This window comes from Budorcas taxicolor, chromosome 14, assembly GCF_023091745.1.
Source record: "Budorcas taxicolor isolate Tak-1 chromosome 14, Takin1.1, whole genome shotgun sequence".
NCBI lineage: Eukaryota > Metazoa > Chordata > Mammalia > Artiodactyla > Bovidae > Budorcas > Budorcas taxicolor.
The window spans coordinates 87604969-87630579 of record NC_068923.1 but is presented as its reverse complement, the minus strand read 5'-3'; the positions used below and the strand labels follow the sequence as shown (position 1 = coordinate 87630579).

Sequence of the window (25611 nt, the reverse complement as noted above, 5' to 3'; positions counted from 1 at the left end):
GGGTTCCTAGTATGAGTGACAATGAGAATGACACAAAGGACAGAGGAGGCATCACAGTCTAGGAAGGGAAAGTGAGGAGGCGTTAACAAGGCTTTAATGGGTTCACCTAGAAATAACTACCAGGTATAACACTCCATTTAAAGGAAAAGGTGCTTTCTCAATTCCAAAATAACTGAGTTAGAATAAAATTCCTTTAAAGAAAAAAACACCAAAAACAAACTAAAAAGCAGAAAAACGGGTTGGTTTTAAATTTAAGGCTGCTTATTTAGCTGATCATTCATTATAATGCTGTAACAGTCATTTTACTTGAAAGCCTTCACGCCGACACAGTTCTTTCTCTTGGTCTGGAGTCTGATCCACTGTATGCCAGCAAAAGACCCGTGCCTTTCTCTACACCTCTGTACTTTTTACAGCATCCTGCCAAAGAAGGGTTACAAACTGTTCAGACCCCTTTCCACACGAAGGGTTCAAAGGAATCCTGCACACATTCCTCTTCTATTATCTCCTGACAAAGACCTTTTTTTAGCTACTTTAGAAAATCAAACCTATCCACCTTGAGTCTTTTCAGTGATCAGCAGGGGCTCTCAAATGTGGGAGAGACACAAATGACACCTTTTATAGGACCCAGCGGTCTCATTTTAGTATCTAGTGATAAGCCTAACTCAGAGAAGGCAATAGCACCCCACTCCAGTACTCTTGCCTGGAAAATCCCATGGACAGAGGAGCCTGGTGGGCTGCAGTCCATGGGGTCGCTGAGTCAGACACGACTGAGCGACTTCACTTTCACTTTTCCCTTTCAAGCATTGGAGAAGGCAACCCACTCCATTATTCTTGCCTGGAGAATCCCAGGGACGGCGGAGCCTGGTGGGCTGCCACCTATGGGGTCGCACAGAGTCAGACACGACTGAAGGGACTTAGCAGCAGCAGAAGCAGTAGCAGCAATAAGCACAACTAACATAATTTGTTTTCCAGGTCACAATTTATTGTTTTTAGAACTGAGTCATAATTTTCATAAAAAGTTATCAGCTCTGCATTACAGAATAAGAAGGCATGTCCACAACACTTTTTGCAATGTTGGGATGAAAGAGTTCTGTATCGTACACAGCAACAAAACACAGGACTTGCTGGAGATTTTGCTTAAAAATTTAACACTGTATTTATTTTGGATAAGAGGTATGTTATGACTAAAATGAAAATTTGATAGTATACTATTAAGAGAGAATTCCAATGATAATAGGGCAGCAGTACCAAAATTCTATTTTGGTAGAAATAGAAATTCTATTTCAAAATTCTATTCCCAATATTGATAACAGGTTTCTTACTTTCAAAGAATGCATTATATTAATTCTTCATTCTGTTTTCACAGATGCAAATCAAAGTTAATATTTAAGTATCTCTTTCAATATGTTAGGGGAGGTAATGAATTTATTTTTATCAGACTGCTTGCAAACTGTTTAATCTTCAATCATTTGTTATTTGTTTTCTTATTTTGATGACAGAAATAGTATGACTAGCATCATATTTATACCATCATAGTTATACCATAAGTATTAGAAGCAAAATACAATTTTAAAATCATATATTAAATTAACTTAATATGTAAGAATTAATTATATATACCTGAGCCCAGATATTTTATGTATTTAAGAAAAATGTGCCATTTCTCAAAGGTACACAGCATGGTATAGTGGGAAGTTCCCCAAGTAAATGTCAGAAATTCTGGACTCTGAAACTAATTTGGACTTCACTTAGACTTTGACTTTCAGTTTTAAAAAAGTAGAGAGAAAAATGTATTCTTATCTTCCCTATTGTGTAGGGTTGATATATATTGATCATTATAAATGCTGAAGTATTTTGAGTATCAAGGACTCAATGGACACAAAGAATTCTTCCCTGCACTGAAAGAATGAATCATCTTCCCCTTTGCTATCTAGAAGCAATAATGCTACTTGACAATGTTACAGAACTTACAGTGTACTTGTGGCAAAATAATTTATGACTATGTCTAGCTATACAGTTAACTTGAAGTTCCTTTTATTTCTAATAGAAAAACTAAATTTTCATTGACTTTAACATCAATGAAAAATATGTTCAGACATAACTGTCAATAAACTACAGCATCACATTGTTCAGTTCAGTTGAGTTCAGTCACTCAGTCATGTCCGACTCTTTGCAACCCCATGAACCACAGGATGCCAGGCCTCCCTGTCCATCACCAACTCCCAGAGTCCACCCAAACTCATGTCCATTGAGTCGGTGATGCCATCCAACCATCTCATCCTCTGTCATCCCCTTCTCCTCCTGCCCTCAATCTTTCCCAGCATCAGGGTCTTTTCCAATGAGTCAACTCTTCACATCAGGTGGCCAAAGTATTGGAGTTTCAGCTTCAACATCAGTCCTTCCAATGAACACCCAGGACTGATCTCCTTTAAGATGAACTGGTTGGATCACATTGTTATCGACAATTATCAATAATAACAAGGCAAATATTTTGATGAATAGAGAACATGAAAAAAATCACAGAATGCAAAATAACACTTTATTCTTTTTGTTTATCAGTGTTGCCACAATTGCTATATTATTTTACTCTCAATTTTTAAATAATGATTTTTATACCTTGCTCACATGCACATAATTTATTTTTCCCCCACTGAAGAAAAAATAACCAAATATCCACAAACTTGTCTACCAGTTTTTTTTTAACCTAAGTTGTTTTTCAAATGTTGCTCCTTTGGTTAACTTCTGTCTCACTGTCTCTGCTTTTTCTCATTTTACCCTCTGAAAAAATGGAAGCTTTGGAAAATCTTTATACTCATTATTAGAATTCTTTCGTGTTTTCTTTTCCTCTCCCATTGAAAAGGACCTTGGTAACTAAGGCACATTCTTCTTTGTGTTATAACACTGATCATGATGTCTTGCTACAAGATGTACTGTGCTACTCAAGCTATTTTCTATGTTTCTCTAATTTGTATCTTTCACTCAGAACATAACATGAAGCAGAGACAATATAGTCTCAATAAGGAATCAAGTATAAAATCAGTTGTGTTTGCTATATGATAAAAGCTGTATCAGTTTTGCTCTGATTTCTTTTAAGACAGTCAGATACAATATTTTATACTTTTGTGTTTTTATCACAACTACCCCTCGGTTGAAACAGTTATAAATACAGAACAGTGTGTACTTAATAAGTATTGGTTTTTAGCATGGAAATATCCTTAAGACATGATCTGCTGAACTGTCATTAAAATGAGTCACCGGTCTACATGAAGCCAGACTTACCAAGATGATTACTTGTCTTATTTTTATGCTTCTTTTAAATTTTTCTCTGCCAAAACTAACATCTTATTTATTTGGGGGATGTTTTTGCTGAGATAGTGATATTATTTCTCCAAAAATATTTTTTTCTCCAAAAATATTTCTCCAATTATTTCTCCAAAATCATCGTTTTATAAAATCGAAGAATATCTATACTGAGTCTATTGATTGATATGACTGTGCAAGTTAGAATTTATAAGCTCATCAGATTATAATACTTATTCAAGATTTGTTCATTCACTATACGTTCAGGTGTTTATTGGTCTCAGAAACCAGAATATCTACTACATTATTCTTGATGTCGTCTTGTTTAGGAATTGTCCAACTGTGAATCTCCATAGAAATTACTTGTGGCAAATGTTGACTTCTGTCTCCCAGATGCTTTTCCTTCCAACACTGCCATTGATGCCCCTTGCATGTCTCATGATGACTGTCATAGTCCATACTGAGGAGTTGTGTGATCGACCCCCCCCAAAAAGAAACTCACAGTGGCATTTTGACGGGGTTTGTCTTTTCAAATTGGACTCTGTGAATGACTTGCTAAAACACATGTGGATTACTAGATCTACTATGAAGTATCCATGTTGTTGGCCCTTTCACACTGTATTTTCTTAACAAGTTGTGGGAACGGGCTATAAGGGTGGATTTTAAGCGACAGTAATGGCTGCAATTAAGTGCCTTTGAAGAAGAGACTCTTGTCTTTTTGAGTCTCCACATGCCTCTTTCACAGATAAAATGCCCAGGAAAGAGTAACTGGTTCAATAAATAACTGAACAAATGATTGCTAAAACAATAAATAAAATAGCGAATATTATTAAAGAGTAGAAATAAGCCCTTTGTTACTAAAAGATTGAAAGCACAGACTTTTCAGTGAAAACTCTTCCCTTGATTTCACTAGTGTGAGAACTGTCACTCACGGAACGCTAGTAAACTATTAGCGGGCTCTCTGACTCTCTCCTCATCGAAAACAGAGCTCTGATTTGCTCTGCTTCTCATTTTGCTTTGTTTCAATATTTCGACTTTGGTCAATTTCAAGCTACTGTGATGACGTCATTTGGGGAAAGAGCTGCGCACACTCCGCTTCCTCCAGCCGTAGGAGCCAGCTCCAGTGCATCACGGATCACCATTCTTATAGTGGCTTCCGCTGTCCATCTGTTTAGACTCCCACTGTTGGTATTTTCTTTCCTATTTGGAAAATGTATTGCTAAACTCCAGGTAAGTAACCTTCATTTTGTGTTTTTGCTTTTGTTTTTTTAATGAAATCTCAAGGGAATTCGGAGTTACAGTAGAGCTTAATAGATTCTTTGGATCTACTAAGTTCCAAAGAAGTGCGCACGAGACAAACCATTCCATTGGTGGCTGGTAAAGTTCACTTCTTCAGACTACTTAGTTTGGCTCAAGAACTGAGACGGAGAGAATGCAGGGGCCCTTGACTTACTCGATTGTGTTTCGATCCACTTTTCCCGTCATGTTAATGCCGTAGAACTGCTGCATGGCAGCTAAGGCGGACTGCATGGTCTCCGCAGAGCGCAGCACCGACATCGTGGGGTCACTCGGTGGAAGGTAGCCGTACTTCTGTAACCAAACCTGCAATACAAGCACAGTAACTTTTAGATCAACCTCACCATGTTACAGTATTTTATGGCAATCAGTTTACGTCTCTAGGTGACTTTAACCTTCATTTCCTCTTTAACGGCGTATCTTACTTAACTGCTTTGTCTTTATTAGCTTTAGGCTATTTTTCGTAATTTCAGTGCTTGTTACAGATCTAACAGATCCAAAACTCTAATTGTAAAGAAAAAGATTAACCTTTTGTCACAAGATTATATTACATAAGGTACTACAGTAGATACTGGATAAAATCACAGAGATCATTTCTGCCCTCGAGGAACTCAAGTTCCCAAAAATGAAGATAGTTTTTCAACAGTATGACCCCCCACTGAGACATCTTTGCAGGAAGCGGAAGTTAACGCCCACGTGCCACATCTGAAATGTCACTTTCCTGACCAATCAGAGCACTGACCGGAGCTCCCATAGCATCACCACGTGTGGCCAATTTTTCTGTAATGATATTCGGTGTATGAATTCTATGCAACTGGTCTAGCCAATTGTAACTAGATATCTTCAGGAACAGAGGACGGTGTCTCATGTAAAGGATATCCTTTCACTTATTTACTGTGGTTCACCGCAACCAAATCAAGCAAATGACCAAGCTTTTCATATACAGATGAAATCAGACTATTTTGTTAAGAATATCTGGCCCTTTCCTTAAGGATTTCCTTATTCTAACTCTGCTCTTCTAAGGAAGAGAGATTTAGGGGGATAGGGAGAGGAAGATGTCAGTGTTGAGCCTAGTCATGATTATAGCCAAAAATCACAGTCATTTCAGGTTAGATTTTTTTTTTTTTTAATAACCAAAACTTGGGTTATTTGAAGGGGTTGGGGAGAATCTCTACCACAGAGCAGATGGTTTCTAGTCTTACAATTCTATGCGTTCATTTTAAATACACAATTATATGCCCAGCCCATATCTTATCCCATTGTCTCTTATTTCAATCTTCCTTAGAGCTCTAAGATTTCTTAAAGTGCAGTGAACTAGCTGTCAAATGCAGAAAGGCCAAGTAATTCTGACTTTGAAGCAGAATAAAAGTTTCTCTATTGAATGGAAGATATTCACCAGTATGTGTTTCCCCTTATACCTGAGTCTACTCATCATACAAATAATAATCCTATGAAATTGCAACTTTCCCCCAATACCTGAGACAATTCCATTATGACCTTATGACTCAAATACAAAAAATGCTATTTTCTCACTGAACATAAATAGCAATTATAGAAGTTAAATTTCACCAAAAGAACTTGATATTAAATACATCTGTCAAAGCCTTACCATGTAAAATATAAGGTGGAATCTTTTGTGGTCTGTACAAGAAATCAACCCCCCAAAATACAGCACAGCCCCTTGAAAATAAGATAAAACTTTATTCTAAAACTATTTAGGAAATTAGCAAATGCACCACTGTCAGGAAGGTTTATTATTGAAACTCCATCTAGTAGATTCATCTACCACATAGTGAAAACATGTGAAGACACTCTTCTCATCTAATCTATAGTGAATAGGCTGCCAGGGAAGACACATATTTAGTATCCTAGTCAACTGAAATAGTGCAGTCTGAAACAGACCTTTTTTCCCCCTGAACGAAGGAGAAAGATTTCACTGGCAAGATATTATTTGCTAGGAAATTCAATATGATTGCCATGCACTTTCACTCAAATTAGAAGATTCCATCGTGCTTTGTAACAGTATACATGCACAAATATTCTAAAATTGAACTCTTTATTTCCACATAACATTTTGTTTGCACCCATTCCTATTCGCTATAGAGCTGACGTTGCTAGGTTACACATGGGTGCTAAGCTACTGGCAATCATGTTTATGAGAACTACAGAAAAAAAATTGTTAATAAGCCCTATGATTTATATATAAATAGAGAAACTATAAAATGTATAAATGTAAGTGCAAGGTGAAAAACAGCATGTTCTAAAATATACATATTTGATTTATGACTTAGCCTTTTAAACAAATGAGTTAGAATTACATAAAAAAATGAATGGTTATATATATCCAAGTTTTATATCATATCATTCATCACAAAAGGCTTTTTTTCCAAATGAATGAGATGTGAATAAATGTTTTTGATTGTAAAATATCAGAAAGGCTAGATATACCATTTTATGATCCTGACTAACATACCAAAACCATCACCCAATAAGATGATGGGTCACTTTGAGTTGACCTGACCATTTTAAATATCACTGTTGTATGTTAGTCAAGAAATCTTCTTTGACATCAACAGTTGACCACGAGTAATTCTCAATTGAAAATTGCAATGCATCTCCCCACAAGAGTGTAAAATCAAGCATGACTATATTTGGTATCATATTAGAGTATGAAACCAGCAAGCTCTCAATAATATTTCTTATTGAAGCAAAACATGCTGTATACAGCCTTACTCCAGGTCAAGTTAAAATGCAAGTGACTAAATCTACAATTGCTTTCGAGTATAAATTTTATCTTGTATGTTTATCTACATACATAATATTCAAAGTGGGAAATATAGATGAAAAGAAGTACCTGTTTAATTTTTTTTTTTAATCACCAAGGGGGTAGCTTCTCTTGAATTCACTTTTGCTTTACATTATTTGAATTAAGCTGTTGAAACCACAGCATTCTGAGAGTCTGACCATTTTTGGTATGATAGGGAAAAGGTCTGTACAAAATAGTCCTAAACAGTAAGAAGCTAATGTTCTCTGGATAAGAATAATTTGGTCAACATGGTGATGCAAAACTAGCCAAATAAAAGCTGAACTGTACATTCAGCATCAAGGGTAGGAAACCTCTCTGGTCAAAATTTACAGTGCTTTGTAAACATTGATACTTTTTACCAATGAATTAAGATCAGGTTCAAATAGTGAAGATCAGGAATAAACACTGACTTGAAATCATAATATAAGCATAAGAGTCTCTGGTATAAGTAAATCCATTTTCCTCTTATAAAATAAAACATACTTGCAGTACAAATAAAGCAAGATAGATGGCTTAGCATTTCATCATTCTGTAATAGTGAATGGAAATTGGGATACAATATAAATGACATAGGAAACAACCTTCATTCATAACTCTTTCTTGCTTTCTACTAAATTATAATCTCTTATTTGATTAAGAAAAAGTAAATCTACAAAGTAAAACTTAAAGGTATGCCTTATGCTACCAAGGCTATACTATAGACATCCGTCCTCATATATTGTTATTTGAAATATATTCTTATTTTCAATATTAAAAACATATTGCTTCTCCTGGCTGATTGAAAATAAATTTGATCTATAATTGTTTGTGCCTCAGTGCCTTTTTCAGTGTTTTCAAATGTACATACTGGTTAATCGAGGAAACTTTTCTTCATGGGTGTGCATTTGGGGGAAATGATAGTGAACTTGTACGGTTGATGTGAGGGTTGAGAATGTATAAAGTCAGCAGTATAATTTTTGTTCAGTGAGTTATATTATATTTTATGATTACTGACTTGTCTGAGCTCTTGAAATTTCTCCTAATGAAATTAGGATCTGTCCTTGGAATGGGCAAGACTGAAAATGCAAGTGAGATTTAAGTAGTCAGAATTGTGAGCAAAGACAAACTACAGAGGATACAGAATCATATACTGCTTGAATATTTCCCAAATCCCAAAACAAAAAGGGAGGATGTAAAACATGGCAATCAGTTTTTATTTTATTTTGCTCAAGGGCTTGGCATGTGCATTCGAGAGCATAGAAAAAGTGTTGAGACAAAGGTTTCTCTAAGGGAAAACTTGACTCCTTTTACAGTCTGGGATTCAGCCTATCTCATTACCACCAGAACAACCAACTACAGAACTTCAACTGGTTCAACACAATTTAAGCTTGAATTACATTCTCCCTGTGTTACTAATATATTCAAATACCTTGCCGTCTTGGAGACAAAACCAATTTCCTCACTTAGTGATTATCTAAGTGGAGGTACAACCAGAAGTCTGTTTTTTGCAGAGCAAGAAGATATATCAGGCAATAAAAGGCAAAACCGTTAATATTAAGTTCTGCGTCAATAGATTTTGCCGTTACTAGATTGTGATATAAAGAAGGAGGAGCAGGCACTCAACGTTTCAGTAAACTCTTTAAGAAAGTATGTCTTTGTCGTTAATATATAGTGTAATCGTATAGTGAAAATCTGTATTAGTTGATTCAGCTATGCAATCCATATAGCAGGGTGGTACTAGCAGGGATAGTAATAACCACAGAAAGGAGACATGAATGGTTCTTATGCCTAATGGAAAATGTAAGAGAGCACTTCTAGAATATATACCCTTATTTCATCTCTCAGGCCAGTAATAAAATCCAGAGAAATAAATCTTGATCCAGCTGTTGAGACTAATATGTTTTCTTATTGTTGTTTGAAGTCACATTCAAATTTTTGCGACCCTATAGACCATAGCATGCCAGCCTCCTCTGTCCTCCACCATCTCCAGGACTTTGCTCAAATTCATGTCCATTGAGTTGGTGATGCTATCTAACCATCTCATCCACTGTGCCCCCTTCTCCTTTTGCCTTCAATCTTTCTTAGCTTCAGACTCTTTTCCAATGAGATGGCTCTTCTCAACATGTGGCCCAAGTATTGGACCTTCAGCTTCAGCATCAGTCCTTCCAATGAATATTCAGGGTTGATTTCCCATAGAACTCACTGGTTGGATCTCTTTGCGGTCCAAAGGACACTCAAGAGTCTTCTCCACCACCACAATTCCAAAGCATCAGTTCTTTGGAGCTAATCCTTTTTAATAGTTGAGCTCTCACACTCGGACATGTTGTAGTTCAGTCGCTCAGTCGTGTCAGACTCTTTGTGACTATGGACTGCAGCCTCCCAGGCTTCCCTGACCTTCACTACTTCCCGGAGTTTCCTCAGCCTATGTCCATTGAGTCGGTGATGCTATCCAACCATCCCCAAATGGAAAAAACCATAACTTTGATTATACAGACCTTTGCTGGGGAAGTGATATCTTTGACTTTTAACATGCTGTCTAGTTTTGTCATAGCTTTCTTTGCACAGAGTAAGTGTCCTTTAATTTAATGGCTGTAGTCACCATCTGCAGTGATTTTGGAGCCCATGAAAAATAAATCTGTCACTGCTTCCACCTTCTCCCCTTCTATATGCCTTGAAGTGATGGAACCAGATGCCAGAATCTTGGTTTTTTAATTGCTAAGCTTTAAGCCAGTTTTCTTTTTTCACTCTCTCTCCTCTTTTAACCCTCATCAAAAGGCTCTTTAGTTCCTCTTCACTTTGTGCCATTAGAGTGCTACCATCAGCATATCTGAGGTTGGTGATATTTCTCCCAGCAATCTTGACTCCAGCTTATGATTTATCCAGCCTGGCAATTTGCATGATGTACTCTGCATATAAGTTAAATAAGCAGGGTGACAATACGCAACGTTGTGTATACTTGTACGTACTCCTTTCCCAATTTGGAACCAGTCTGTTGTTTCATGTCTTGTTCTAACGGTCCCTTCTTGACCCACATGTAGGTTTCTCAAGAGACAGGTAAGGTAGTCTTTTATATCCATCTCTTTGAGAATTTTTCAAAGTTTGTTGTGATCCACACAGTAAAAAAGGCTTTAGTGTAGTCAATGAGGCAGAAGTAAATGGTTTTCTGGAATTCACTTGCTTTCTCTGTGATCCAACAAATGTTGGCAATTTGATCTCTGGTTCCCCTGTCTTTCTAAACCCATATTTTATATTTGGAAGTTCTAGATTCATGTACTTCTGAAACCTAGCCAAAGGATTTTGAGCATAACCTTGCTAGCAATGTTATCTGAGCACAATTTTAGGGTAGTTTGAATATTTTTGGCATTGCCTTTCTTTGGGATTGAAATGAAAACTGACCTTTCCAGTCCTGTGGTGACTGCTGAGTGTTCCAAATTTTCTGACATACAGAGTGCAATACTTTTACAGCATCAACTTTTAGGATTTTAAATAGCTCAGCTGTAATCCGTCACCTCCATTAGCTTTGTTCATAGTAATGCTTCCTAAGGGCCCCTTGACTTCACACTCCAGGATGTCTGGCTCTAGGGGAGTGACCATACCAACGTGGTTATCCAGGTTGTTAAGACTGTTTTTGTACAGTTCTTCTGTGTATTCTTGCCACTGCATTTTAACCTCTTCTGCTTCTGTTAGTCCTTACTATTTCTGTCCTTCATTGTGTCCATCCTTGCATGAAATGTTCCCTTGAAACTCCAATGTTCCTAAAGATTTTCAGTCTTTCCCCTTCTATTGCTTTCCTCTATTTATTTGCATGCTAATTTAGGAAGGCCTTCTTACCTCTCCTTGCTATTCTCTGGAACCCTGCATTTTGTTGAATTTAATCTTTCTCTTTTCACCTTGCTTGCTTTCCCCTTCTCTTCTCCCCTGGGCTACTTGTAAAGCCTTCTCAGACAACCACTTTGCCTTCTTGCCTTTGTTTTTCTCTGGCACGGTGTTGGTCACTGCCTCCTGTACAATGTTAAACCTCCATCCACACGAGGTTTAACATTGAATGCCTATTCATCAGGCATTCTGTCTACTAGATCTAATGCCTTGAATCTATTTGTCACCTCCATTGTATAATCATAAGAGATTTATTTTAGGTCGTACCTGAATGGTCTAGTGGTTTTCCCCATTTTCTTCAATTTACGCCTGAGTTTTGCAATAAGGAGCCGATGATCTCCAGGTCTTGTTTTTGCTGACTGTATAGAGCTTCTCCATCTTTGGTTATAAGTAACATAATCAATCTGATTTCTGTGTTGCTTGTCTAGTGATGTTCATGTGTAGAATCACCTTTTCTGTTGTTGCAAAAGGGTGTTTCCTATGACCAGCATGTTCCCATGACAAAATTGTTAGCCTTCACCCTGCTCCATTTTGTACACCAAGGCCAAACTTGCCTGTTATGCCAGGTATCTCCTGACTTCCTACTTTTGCCTTCCTATCCCCTGTGATAATACGGACGTCTTTTTTTTGGTGTTAGTTCTAGTAGGTGCTGTAGGTCTTCACAGACCTGGTCAACTTTGGCTTCTTCTGTATCCGTGGGTAAGCACGGACTTGAATTGTTTGCCTGAGAAATGAATCAAGACCATGCTGTCCTTTTTGAGATTTCACCCAAGTACGGCATTTCGGGCTCTAGTTGACTATGAGGGCTACTCCATTTCTTCTAAGGGATTCTTGCCCTCAGTAATAGGTACAATGCTCAGCTGAATTAAATTCGCCCATTCCCATCCATTTCAGTTCACTGAGCCCTAAGATGTCTATGTGCAATCTTGACATCTCCTGCTTGACCATGTCCACTATACCTAGATTTGTGGATCTAACATTCCAGGTTCTTACGCACTATAGTTCTTTACATCATCAGACTTTATTTTCACCACCACACACATCCACTGCTGAGTGTCATCTCTGCTTTGGCCTAGCCACTTCATCTTACTGGCACTATCAGTAAGCACCCTCTGCTCTTCCCCAGTAGTGTATCAGACACCTTCCAAGCCGGAGAGTTCATCTTGTGGCATCATATCTTTTTGCCTTTTCATACTGTCCACGGGCATCACCGATTCAATGGACAGGAACTTGGGCAAACTCTGAGAGATAGTGAGGGACAGGGAGGCCTGGCATGCTGCAGTCTAGGGGCCGCAAGGATTCAGATATGACTTGGGAACTGAACAACAACAACTGTCTGTGGGGTTCTCCAGGCAAGAATACTAGAGTGGGTTACCCTTTCGTTTTCCAGAGAATCACGTTTTCTCAAACTCTTCAGTATGACCTATCCATCTTGGGTGACCCTGCATGGCATGGCTCATAGCTTCATTGATTTATGCAAACCCCTGCCATGACAAAGTAATGATCCATGAAGGTGTTTATCAATGCTCTCATATAAAATTAAGCTATTGCTACTCAGTTATTCAAGTGAGTCTCAAAGGCAATAGCCATGTTAAAACTTCCTCACTGACAGGCCTCAACATGCAGGGAGAACACATTAAAACGATGCACAGATAACCTAACCTTCTTCTCTGAAAAAAATTAAATGATTAAACTATTAAATTTATTAGGGCATGAAAGGATGTATTTTAGATATTACAGACATTAGTGGAGAGGAAGCAAAGGGAGGTAGATTTAGAGTTTTATTTAATCTGAAAACTCATTTTGCCAGTCCATATTCCTAGTTGTGACAGTTATTTCAGGTATGGTTTTCATTTCAGCTAATGTTTGGTATGGTCAAAGGCAAGTTTCACACACCCAGTGATTAAACGATCTCAGTTATAGTATTTAGTATGGAAGAACATGGAAAAGGGTGATAAGTATATTTTTATAATAACACTTCCACTTATATAATTATATATATATATATATATATATATATTTAATTATATTGGGACATACAGTTTAAAAGTTACTGCCTTCATGTTAAATTTAACATTTTTACTAAGAAATATTTAAACTATTCTGCTGTAATTAACAGAGTGTAACTGAAAGAATGCACTTTTAATAGGTAAGTTCTTAATATTGTCAAGTTAATTTCCATTTTCCAATATGAGACTTCTAACAGTTATATTCTGTTATTAACCAAAATAAGCAATAAAATCTGATCATCCTTTATCTTTTGCTATCATCAGCAAAATTATTTAAATTTGAGGACATATTCCATTGATACTTCATATATTTACTGAGTATAAAGCATTGTAGAATATAGAACCTGAATTTTCTATTCTGAAAAGTGGATACAAATATGAATTATAGCTACCTACTAGCCCAAAAGTGCTTCCCTGGTGGCTCAGTGGTAAAGAATCTGCCTGCAATGCAGGAGACTGACTCAGGAGATGCAGATTTGACCTCAGGGATGGGAAGATCCCCTGGAGGAGGGCATGGCTCCCATTTCATTTAGCTTGTATTTTCCAGTTTCTTCTTGGTTTTTTTTTTATGTCCTTTTTCAAGCCTTTATACAGAGTAGTAAAAAGCGTTTGTATACATGTATGTAAATATTATATATAATATATATTTTAGAAAACATTAATATTGGCCTAACTAAAAAATTTATGACATTTTGATTCTACTTGTTTGACTTATTAAGAATAGAATGATAGATTTCTAATTTATAAAAATAGATAAGCAACAAGCAACAGAGATTTACTCTATTTAGCACAGATATAGTCAATATCTTTTAATAACCTATAAAAGAAAGTAATTTCAAAAATAATATACATAACTGAATCACAAGAAAAAGAATTCTACTTTTTGAAATTTAGTAATGTTTATCTTTTGCCAGTTTTTTAAAGTGTCCTATGGATATCTAAGAATGTATGAGATACAAAATTTTAAGTATATTGTATATAATTAATATAAATAGAATTATAAATCTATTATACTTAAATTATTAATAACATCATTCAAGATGTTTCTATTCTTACTTTTTCTATATTTGATAAGATATTCTCAGAGAAATATTAATATGTCTTACTGTGATTATATATTTTTCTATTTTCCCTCATATTTCTTCTGATTTTTGCTTTATTCACTTTTGCTTCTTTGTTTTTAGGTGTTTAATGGTTTATGACATACATTTTCTTTGTGAATTATACCTTCTATCATTAAAAATAATCAACTTTGTTTCACTTAAAATATTAATTAATTAATTTTTTAAAAAAAGACAACTGCCCTTAATGGGATTCCATTGTATGCTAGTCATTGTGCTGGAAAGTTAGAGTACTGTGATACACTGTCTCTTTATCCATCTTTATTGGGAATTTTCTAAAAGACATTAGTAGTAGTAGGGACAGTCACTCAGTTGTGTTCAACTGTTTGCGACTACACAGACTGTAGCCTGCCAGGCTCCTCGGTCCATGAGATTCTCCAGGCAAAAAGACTGGAGTGAGTTGCCATTCCCTTCTCCAGAGGACCTTCCTGACTGAGGGACTGAACCTAGGTTTTGTGCATTGCAGGCAGATTACCATCTGAGCTACAGAGTTGAGCCTAAGTCACACGGAAGATGTACTGAACCTGCCTTTATTGAAGGGATGGGCAGATTTAGTCTCACCAACACCAAAAAATGATGAATAAATTAACCTCGACTAGGTTCTTTGAGGTAGAGGTAAAATATGTGTTGGAAACGTAGGCATGAAATACCAAAGCATTGTATAAAATGAACATATCCACACATTTATCCATGAACTTTCCTAATGACAAAATAAGAAAAACAATAAACTTCACTTTTATTTACTGCACAGACTGATGCTGGTACCCTCCCTTGGATAGACTTCATGCATTTGTTTGTCACTTGGCTTCCATCAAGTGTCCGAAGGAAGGAGATGGGGTTCCACAGTCAAAGGGGCTTAGAGTGCTACCGTCAGGAGTTAGCTTGATGCCAGAACATTAAAATAAATAAAATAAAAATAACAGGAAGCTATATTTAAATGGATTCACATATTATCATTTTGAAAAGTAGAAACTGTATAATATTTTGAGATGTGAAATGACCAAGAAAATATTTTGTTATCACGTAGGTGTTTCCTGCCTATGTGTGTGTACACTCAGTCATGTATGACTCTTTGCAACTCCATGGACTGTAGCCTGCAGGCTCCTCTTTCCATGGAATTTTCCAGGCAACCATACTGGTGTAGCTGTCATTTCCTACTCCAGCAGATCTTCCTGACCCAGGGGTTGAATCCAGGTCTCTTGTGTCTTCCTGCATTGGCAGGTCTATTTGCCACCATGCCTCCTGGGAAGCCCATTTCCTGCTTTACAAAGTACATAAAAAGTTGTCACTCTTAAATAAAGTGTTCATTTCTTTTACAAAAAGACAAAGTATATACTGTCTTTTTTTTGTAAAGATAAGTAGTTGCAAATACAGTTGACTCCTGAACAATGTGGGAGTCAAGGGTGCTGGCCCTCACTGTCCTCAAAAGGTGTGTTTAACTTTTGTTGTTGTTGTTCAGTCCCCCAGTCATGTCTGACTCTTTGCAACCCCATGGAATACAGCACGCCAGGCCTCCCTGTCCCTCACCATCTCACAGAGTTTGCCCAAGTTTATGTCCACTGCATCTGTGATGCCAACCAGCCATCTCATCCTCTGACACCCTCTTCTCTTTCTGCCCTCAATCTTTCCCAGCTTCAGGGTCTTTTCCAATGAGTCAGCTATTCGTTATCAGATGACCAAAAGGAGCTTCATCTTCAGCAGCAGTCCTTCCAGTGAATATTTAGAGCTGATCTCCCTTAAAATTGACTGCTTTGATCTCCTTGCTGTCCAAGGGTCTTTTGGGAGTCTTCTCTAGCACCACGGTTTGAAGGCATCAATTCTTTGGTTTCTGCCTTCTCTACGGTCCAGCTCTCACAACTGTATGTGACCACTGGGAAGATTACACAGACCTTTGATGGCAGAGTCATGTCTCCGCTTTTCAAGAGAGTCTAGGTTTGCCATCACTTTCCTGCCAAGAAGCAACTGTCTTGGGATTTCAAGGCTACCGTCGCTGCCCACAGTGATTCTGGAGCCCAACTTTCCCCCTTCTATTTGAAATACAGTAATGGGGCCACAGGCCGTAATCTTAGTTTTTTTTATACTTAGTCTTAACCTGGCTCTTTCACTGTCCTCCTTCACCCTCATCAAGAGGCTCTTTAGTTACTCTTTGTTATAACTTTTAACAACCCCAAAATGTAACTACTAATAGCCTATTATCATGAGGGCAGTGACTAAGTGGTAAAGAATCTGCCTGCCAACACAGGAGACACAGGAAACATGGGTTCCATCCCTGGGTCAGGAAGATCCCCTGGAGAAGGAAATGGCAACCCACTCCAGTATTCTTGCCTGGGAAACCCCGTGGACAGAGGAGCCAAGTGGGCTGGAGTCCATAGGGTCACAGATGAGCAACTGAGCACATGACTGGAAGATTTACTGACCACATACACTGTTGAATAATACATATTTTGCATGCTATGTATATATTTACATATATTTTATATAGTCATGGCATATCTTTTCTTAATTTTGGTATTTCTATGCTATGCTGTTCATTTGTAAGCTTTCTTTTCTCATATTACCATAAATTCCTCCCAATATTTCCAATACATACATTGAAAAAGTTTCAAAATGGATTAAAGTCCTATATGTAAAACAAGAAACTATAAATCTCTTAGAACACATAGGCAGAACACTCTTTGATATAAATCACAGTAAGATCCTCTATGATCCACCTCCTAGATTATTGGATATAAAAACAAGAAGAAACAAATGGAACCTAATTAAACTTAAAAGCTTTTGCACAGTAAAGGAAACAATAAACAAGGTGAAAAGACAACCTTCAGAATGGGAGAAAAAAACAGCAAATGAAACAACTGACAAAGAATTAACCTTCAAAATATACAAGCGTCTCATGTATCTCAGTAGCAGAAAAACAAGCATGAATGAAAAGTGGGCCGAAGACCTAAACAGACATGTCTCCAAAGAAGACATACAGAAGGCTAATAAACACATGAAAAGATGCTCAACATGGCTCATTATTAGAGAGATGCAAATCAAAACAACAATGAGGCATCATCTCACATGGGTCAGAATGTCCATCATCAAAAATGTCTACAAACACTAAATTCTGGAGAAGGTGTGGAGAAAAGGGGACCACCTTACACTGTTGGTGGGAATTCAAACTGATACAACCAGTATGGAGAACAATATGGGGATTCCTTAAAAACCTAGGAATAAAACTACCGTATGGCCCAGCAATCCCATACTATTGCTGAGAAAACGAGAATTGAAAAAGGCTCATGTCCTCCAATGTTCACTGCAGTGCTATTTGCAATAACTAGGACATGGAAGCAACCTAGATGTCCACAGACAGATGCATGGGTGAAGAAGTGTGGTAGATGTATACAATGGCGTATTACTCAACCAGAAAAAGGAACACATTTGAGTCAGTGCCAATGAGGCGGATGAACCTAGAGCCCATTATACAGAGTGAAGCAAGTTAGAAAGAGAAAGACAAGTATCGTATATTAAGGCATATATATGGAATCTGGAAAGATGGTACTGATGATCCTATTTGCAGAGCAGCGTTGGAGATACAGACATAGAGAACAGACTTATGGACACGGTGGGGGAAGGGAAGGATGGGACGAATTGAGAAAACAGCACTGAAACATATACATGACCATATATAATATTAAACAGCCGGGGACATGTCCTGTATGAGTCAAGGAACTTAGATTAGGTGCCCTGTGACCACACAGAGGGCAGGACGGGCTTGGAGGATGGAGGGAGGCTGCAGAGGCAGGGTACATAGGTGCACAGATGGCGGATTCGTGTTGGTGTGTGGCAGGAATCAACACAACAATGCAATTATCCTCCACTTAAAAACACATTGAAGGGAAAGTTTGCATGTCTGCAGGGGCTTCCCAGGCAGTGCTAGTGGGAAAGAACCAGCCTGCCAATGCAGGTAAAGTAAGAGATGTGGGTTTGACCCCTGGGTTGGGAAAGGGCATGAAACCCACCCCTGGATTCTTGCCTGGAAGATCCCATGGGCAGAGGAGCCTGGTGGGCTACAGTCCACAGGGCTGCAGAGTCGGACATGACTGAGCCGTTTAGCACACATGAACACATAAGCAGACCTGTGCAGTTCAAGCCTGTGCTGGTCCAGGGCCAGTTGCAGTATCTACTCAATAGCTATTTTGTGAGTATATTAAAAAAAAATAAATTTAGTCTCCCCTATTAAGATGAAAGTGATGTATTAGCAATTCAGGTAAAAAAAAAAAAAAACAGCTTTTGAAAGAAAGATGCACCATGTAGAGAGTATTTTAAAGATGCATGTTTGGAAATGTTTCCATTATCACATGACTTCATTCTCAAAAGATATAAATACATTAGCTATTGAAATTGTCTCCAAATTTTGTATTTTAAAATTCCAGGAACAGATTTTTCCACCTGTGAAATAACCTGCCAAGAGACCAACTTCAGTTAAAAATATGAAAATGCAACACCTGATTTGTTTTTAGAAATGACTGATAGATAGCAGGAAAGATGAGAATTCACCATGTGAACTTTACCAAAAAACATTCCATAACTGATGAATAAGCCTAATGATTTGTAATTAGCTAATGACATAGCTCTTCCTGCCGCATTTACAGATATTTATGAGGTGTCTTTTGGGCCATGGCAATTTTTAAGAAGATTAGAAATAAATGGATCTTATGCTTATTGAAGTAAGTCAAAGAAAGACAAGTACCATACATTTTTACTTAATGTAGAATCTAAAAAATAAGACAGATGCATGAATACAACAAAACAGAAATAGACTCAAATATATAGAGAACAAAACAGTGGCTGCCAGAGGGGAGAGAGGCACGGGGAGGAGCAAGATTGGCAAAGAAGATTCAGAGGCGGAAACCATATGCATTAAAAAAGTCGGTTGCAAGGATGTACTGTACCATTCAGGGAATACAGTCAACATTTTACAATAATTTTATATGGTATATAATCTATAAAATGTCAAATCATTATCTTATACACCTGAAACTAATATAATATTGTAAGTCACCTATACTTGAATAAAAATGAGAAATAAAATGGATCTTAAAACTGTTGTACTTCAAAGAGTTGAATCAATATTTTCAGAATAATAGAGCATATACAAAAATCATTAATTTTGTCATCTTTAGCTCATCTTAATATTTCTATTTTGAGTTTGTTTTATAACATATATAATGTTTAATTAGGGCTTCCTGCTGGCTCAGGGTAAAGAATGGGCCTGCCAATACAGGAGACACGGGTTTGATCCCTGGGTTGATAAGATCCCCTGGAGAAGGAAATGTCCATCCACCTAAGTATTCATGCCTGGGAAATCCCACAGACAGAGGCATCTGATGGGCTAGTCCATGAGGTTGCAAAAGAGTCAGACATGACTTAGCAACTAAACAACAACAACAACAAATGAATACCAGTCAGTTCAAAGATAATGATTAAAAAAATGACTGATGGAGCAATATAATGATCTTACGGAAACCACTCTAATTTTTAAAATGAAACTAATGCCTTAAAAGTCTCCGTGATGTGATATACTTACTCTCCCTAAGAGATGAGAGCAGAGTCTACCAATGTCTATATATTATATTCTCGCTGTGACCATTCCCAAGCTTTTCGTTTCTGTCAAGCTGTATTGAAGCTACTAAAAACCTGTAGAATCAACTCCGTAGAATAACTTTCAGGACATTCATAATTTGATCTCTTGTTATTTTGCTACATGGAATCCATTTTTCAGTTGCAATGAAATTTCAGCCCCAGCCTCAACAGACCTTGATAATATCAACTGCTGCCAGTTTTTATTGCCTGCTATACGCTAGGCCATGTACATGCATTATCTTACGGTTATAACAATTCTGCGAGTTAAGCATCATCATCTCTATTTTATAAATGACAGAATAAAACACCAGAAAGATTGAATAACATATCCAAGGACACACAAATAAGACAGGAGTAGTCAGTATTCAAATAGAGATCTGACTACACCCAAGCTTGACTTTGTTGTTCAAGGCGGCCTCTCTGCCACAGAAGGGACTCAGCAGCCTGTCTAGACCCTAGGGAATCCTAGGAGATCCAATTCATACTTCAAAATGAGAAGGCAGGCTGTCTGAAATCATATCTACAGTAACTGAGTTTTTTTAGTTTCTGTGCTAACAAAACATTCCATTTTACATCATGAAAGGAGCTGTAGTTGCATGAAGTTGCATGGGTATAAGACTAATTCCTCAGAGAAGGCAATGGCAACCCACTCCAGTACTCTTCCCAGGAGAATCTCATGGAGGGAGGAGCCTGGTAGGCTACAGTCCATGGGGTCGCTAAGAGTCAGACTCGACTTCACGACTTCACTTTCGCTTTTCACTTTCATGCATTAGAGAAGGAACTGGCAATCCACTCCAGTGTTCTTGCCTGGAGAATCCCAGGGACAGGGGAGCCTGGTGGGCTGCCGTCTGTGGGGTCTCACAGAGTCGGACACGACTGACGTGACTTAGCAGCAGCAGCAAGACTAATTCCTACTTCTGAGGGCTTCTTTAATTGCCAGTATTAAACAGCCTTGTGTGTGTGCATACTAAGTCACTTCAGTTGTGTCCAACTCTTTGTGACCCTATGGACTCCTCTGTCTACGGGATTCTCCAGGCAAGAATACTGGCATGGGTTATCACGCTCTCTTCCAGGGCTTCTTCCTGATCCAGGGATTGAATCCATGTTCCTTGTGTCTCCTGCTTTGGCAGGCAGGTTCTTTAACCCTCCCACCATCTGAGAAGCCCACAAAACAGCCTTGCACAGTCCAATTTGCTCGATTAATATTCTTATTTCCGTACTAGAATATTTCACTTATGGCCATTCCTGTTTTGTAGTTTAAAAAAAAAAACCCACTGCAACCATCTTTGCCAGAGAATTATCCTTTCTTTTTACATCATTAATTTTTCACAGCACTTTCTACAATAATAAGACTATAATAAATGTCAGTATTTCTGGTCAACTGCATCTACAGTTTCCTCAGTTATCTCTTCTAAAATTAGTCCTTCAAATACCATCTACCCATTGATGACACACCAATTTAACACTTAAGTCCTGTCTGACTCTTTTGCGACCCCATGGACTGTGACCCGCCAGGCTCCTCTGTCCATTGGACTTCCCAGGCAAGAATACCGGAATGGATTGCCATTTCCTTCTCCAGGAGATCTTCCTGATCCAGGGATCAGACTCATGTTTCCTGCATTAGCAGATGGATTCTTCATCACTGAGCCACTTGGGAAGCTCTCTTTAAAACTGATCTCAGCCTAACGCCCAGACTCTGTAATCAACCTGCTGTTTAAATAAAAAATATAGGAATCATCCTTAATTCTCCTTTGCTCATCATTCATACTCAATGTATCATCATGCCTTAGCTCCAGTTATACAGTAAATTGAAATTCTTAATTCTGCTGCCGCTTCTCAGTCCAGGGCACCCACGAGAAATTATGAGATTTTCTAACCTTCCTCTGTGCTGTACATATGGTGACTATTCTCTCTCTTCCCCAACTAGTGAGAAATGTTTTTTTAACTATAATAAAAGAGATGTAATTTAAAATTTACCATTTTAATCCCTGTAGGGTTTGGGGACATTAAGTACTTTCACATTGTTATGCATCCATCACCACCACCATCGCCAGCACTATTTCATAATTACAAACTGAAATTCTGTGCGTATTAAATAATAACTCCACATACCTCCCATTTCTTGATAGCCACTATTCTACTTTCTGTCTATGAATTTGACCCCTCTAGCTACCTGGTATTCTCTAGTACTCTTGCCTGGAAAATCCCATGGACGGGGGAGCCTGGTAGGCTGCAGTCCATGGGGTCGCGAACAGTTGGACAAGACTGAGCGACTTCACTTTCACTTTTCACTTTCCTGCATTGGAGAAGGAAATGGCAACCCACTCCAGTGTTCTTGCCTGGAGAACCCCAGGGACAGTGGAGCCTGGTGGGCTGCCATCTATGGGGTCGCACAGAGTCGGACACGACTGAGTGACGCAGCCGCAGCTACCTGGTATTAGTGGTATTATTCAGATTTTGCCCTACTGTGTCTGGTTTATTTCATTTAGGATGTTTTCAACATTCCTCATGTTACAGCATGCAACATTACACATGCAATTTTTAAAGTTGAATACTATTGCATTGAATATATATACTACATTTTGCTTATCCCATTGATTCACTGATGAACATTTGGGTTGCTTCCATTTTTTGAATATTATAAATAACGGTGTTATAAACATTGGTGTACAAATATCTATTTTAATCTCAGCTTTCCGTTTTAGAGGTTATATCTAGAAGTAGAATTGCTGGATTATATGTCAATACTAGGTATAATTTTTTGAGGAACTGTCCTACTGCTTGCCTCAGTGAAAGTGAAAGTGTTAGTCATTCAGTCCTGTCGGCCTCATTGCGACCCCACCGACTGTAGGCCTGCCAGGCTCTTCTGTCCATGGAATTCTCCAGGCAAGAATACTGGAGTGGGTAGCCATTACTTTCTCCAAGGCATCTTCCCAACCTAGGAATCGAAGCCCAGTCTCCCACATTGCAGGTAGATTTTTTTTTTAACCTTCGGAGCCACCAGAATCCTTATTATTTTACATTCCCACCTGTAGGGAATGAGCAACTTAGCCAAGATGGCGGTGGTCAGCCTCTCTCACCGCGTGTTTCGTAAATACTGATTATGTAACAGCTGAGATCACTTATCCCACTGTGCCTGTGTGTCATGAGGTATTTGCCTGGCCAGAGCTACTTTTGTTCTATAAGCATATATAAAGTGACTCTTTGCAACCCCATGGTCTATACAGTCCATCAATTCTCCAGGCCAGAATACTGGAGTGGGTAGCCTTTCCTTTCTCCTGGGGATCTTCCCAACCCAGGGATCGAACCCAGCATATATAAGCTTCACCCGGAAAGCCCTTGAGGCTAAGCTAGGTCTACGTTATGGCTGCATTACGGTGGCGAGGCCGCGCGTTACGGCTGCGTCCCCAGGGTCAACCACGAGAGGAGAGAAGGCAGCCCGTCTGCTGCTGCTCCAGCTGCTGTGCCCGCAGAGAGAATACACGCGCCTGCAGTTCCGACGGCTGCTTGAGTCTTCTCCCAGCTCCCCCGCTCAGGCCTTGCTACCCTGGGTTCAGTGAACAATGAGATACAGCAAGACAGCTGGCGTAGTTGGCAGGATGAACAGCAAGACACTGCCAGTAATGCACGAAGGGTTCTATTTCTCCACAACTTCTCTAAGACTGTTACTTTCTGTTTATTACTGTGTTTATAAAGGTGATCCTAATGTGTGCGACATGGCATGAACTGTCTTTTTAAAAGTAGATCAACTTACATCATTCATTTGCTTATAGCCTTTTAGCAGTTATCCACCAATTTGTTACAAAATTCAAACTGAATACTACTGTCCACAAGTCCATGCACAGCCATTGTTAATCATTTAGCTTCTTTTCATAGCACCTTTTCTTGACATTCCAGGCACAGAGTTGTTTGTTTTCCATTTCAGGAGCAAGCTAAGTTCTTTTCTGCCTTTGGGCATTGCATTTAATTTTCCCATGTATGAAATACAAAAATACATTTCTCTTCATATTTAAAAATTTAGTTCAAATTAGATTTCTTCATAGAAAACTTCCCTGACTCCACTCTGTGATTACCACCAACACCACACAGCATTCCATTTGAATCTCTCACTGCGTTTATCATAATCACTACACAGGAGCTTTGGTTTTATACATCTTTATGTTCCCATTTAACCAGACAGGAGTAACACCTAAAACAGTCTATGGTATTTTCTGACCCTGGGTAATTAGAATAATAAGGATAGCTAACCTGTATATTAAAGCCCAATTGATATCACAATTGAAACCTTATAGATAGTCTTGCTGTCTCCTGCTCAGTGGGTTAACTTCTGCAGTATTCGTCCCTTCCCCACCCCTAAAACACACAACTAGGCCCCAATTAGAGTCCTCAAACGCAACATTAACAGCATCAAATATGAATAGCACACTTGTTTATCACACTCACAGAAAAATTAACTTCCAGGCACCTCTAGATAAGCTCTAGGAAACACAGAACAAGGTAAAATCTGAGTGACAACTTGCATCCCTGTTGGGAAAGAGCTTCGCAGTTTTTAGGTTTTTATCATTGCCAGTTCATATTCTACCTTTTCTCCCCACACCTGGAGATAAACATTAGTGTGGACTTGCTTTTTTACTACTTGAAAATTGCTATTAGGAAAACATTGATATCCAGTGTAAATAACATATCAGTGTTAACATTTATTAATACAGGCAGTGTGCTCATTTCTCTTGCTATATTAGGTCATGCAATTATTACAAGCTTGTGAGGTTGGTATTATTATCTTCATCTTATAGGTAAGCAAATAGATGAAGAAGAGTTAATAAACTTGCTCAGGGCTACCTTAGAGCAAGTAGGTGATATTCAGGAATACAAGTCTCAGCAAGAATCTAAAATGGCTCTTGAGCTTCAGTTCAGTTCAGTCGCTCAGTCGTGTATCTGACTCTTGAGCTTAACAACTGCCAAAAGCCAAAGAGACTTTGGCAAATCTAACCTTTATTATCTAAGATTAAAGATGTTCTACAGTGGTCATTCTAGGTGAGAAATCAGCTGTCTAGCTTCACACAGTGGAATCCCATCAGTGGGAAGATGGGCCATTTCACTGTAAAAAAAAAAAATGCAAAAAAAGCAAATGATAAGCACATTAAGCATCACCTATCTGCCCAATAGGCTTCCCAGGTGGCACTGGTGGTAAAGAACCTTCCTGCCAATGCAGGAGACATAAGAGATGTGGGTCTGACCCCTTGGTTGGGAAGATCCCCTGGAGGAGGGTGTGACAACCCGCTCCAGTGTTCCTGCCTGGAGAATCCCATGGACAGAGGAGCCTGGAGGGCTGCAGTCCATGGGGTCACAAGGAGTCGGACACCTGAAGTGACTTAGCACACAGCCACACAAGCGTCTGCCCAACAACCTATATGCTACCAGTTCCAAAGAGAAAGTGTGAGCAGCAGGCTAGAAATTATGATTCTCTAGACGTTTGTAAGTAAAATCTTGTAAAAATTAAAGTTTTAAGTTTTCCTTCAAAACATCACAATGTTCTGAAGACAAAGGAGAGATATCTTCTGTCTCTCTGATCTCTGCCACATGGTAAGAAGAGAGGTTT

The 25611-nt window shown here is 38.4% G+C and overlaps 1 protein-coding gene across 1 annotated transcript in view; it reads right to left on the bottom strand.

The window, feature by feature from the left end:
• Positions 1-25611, bottom strand: part of MMP16 (matrix metallopeptidase 16) — a 376463-nt gene that overhangs the window by 188413 nt on the left and 162439 nt on the right. The window contains exon 2 of the mRNA XM_052651756.1: positions 4754-4902. Coding sequence (XP_052507716.1) covers positions 4754-4902 — 149 coding nt within the window. The remainder of the gene's footprint in view (positions 1-4753; positions 4903-25611) is intronic.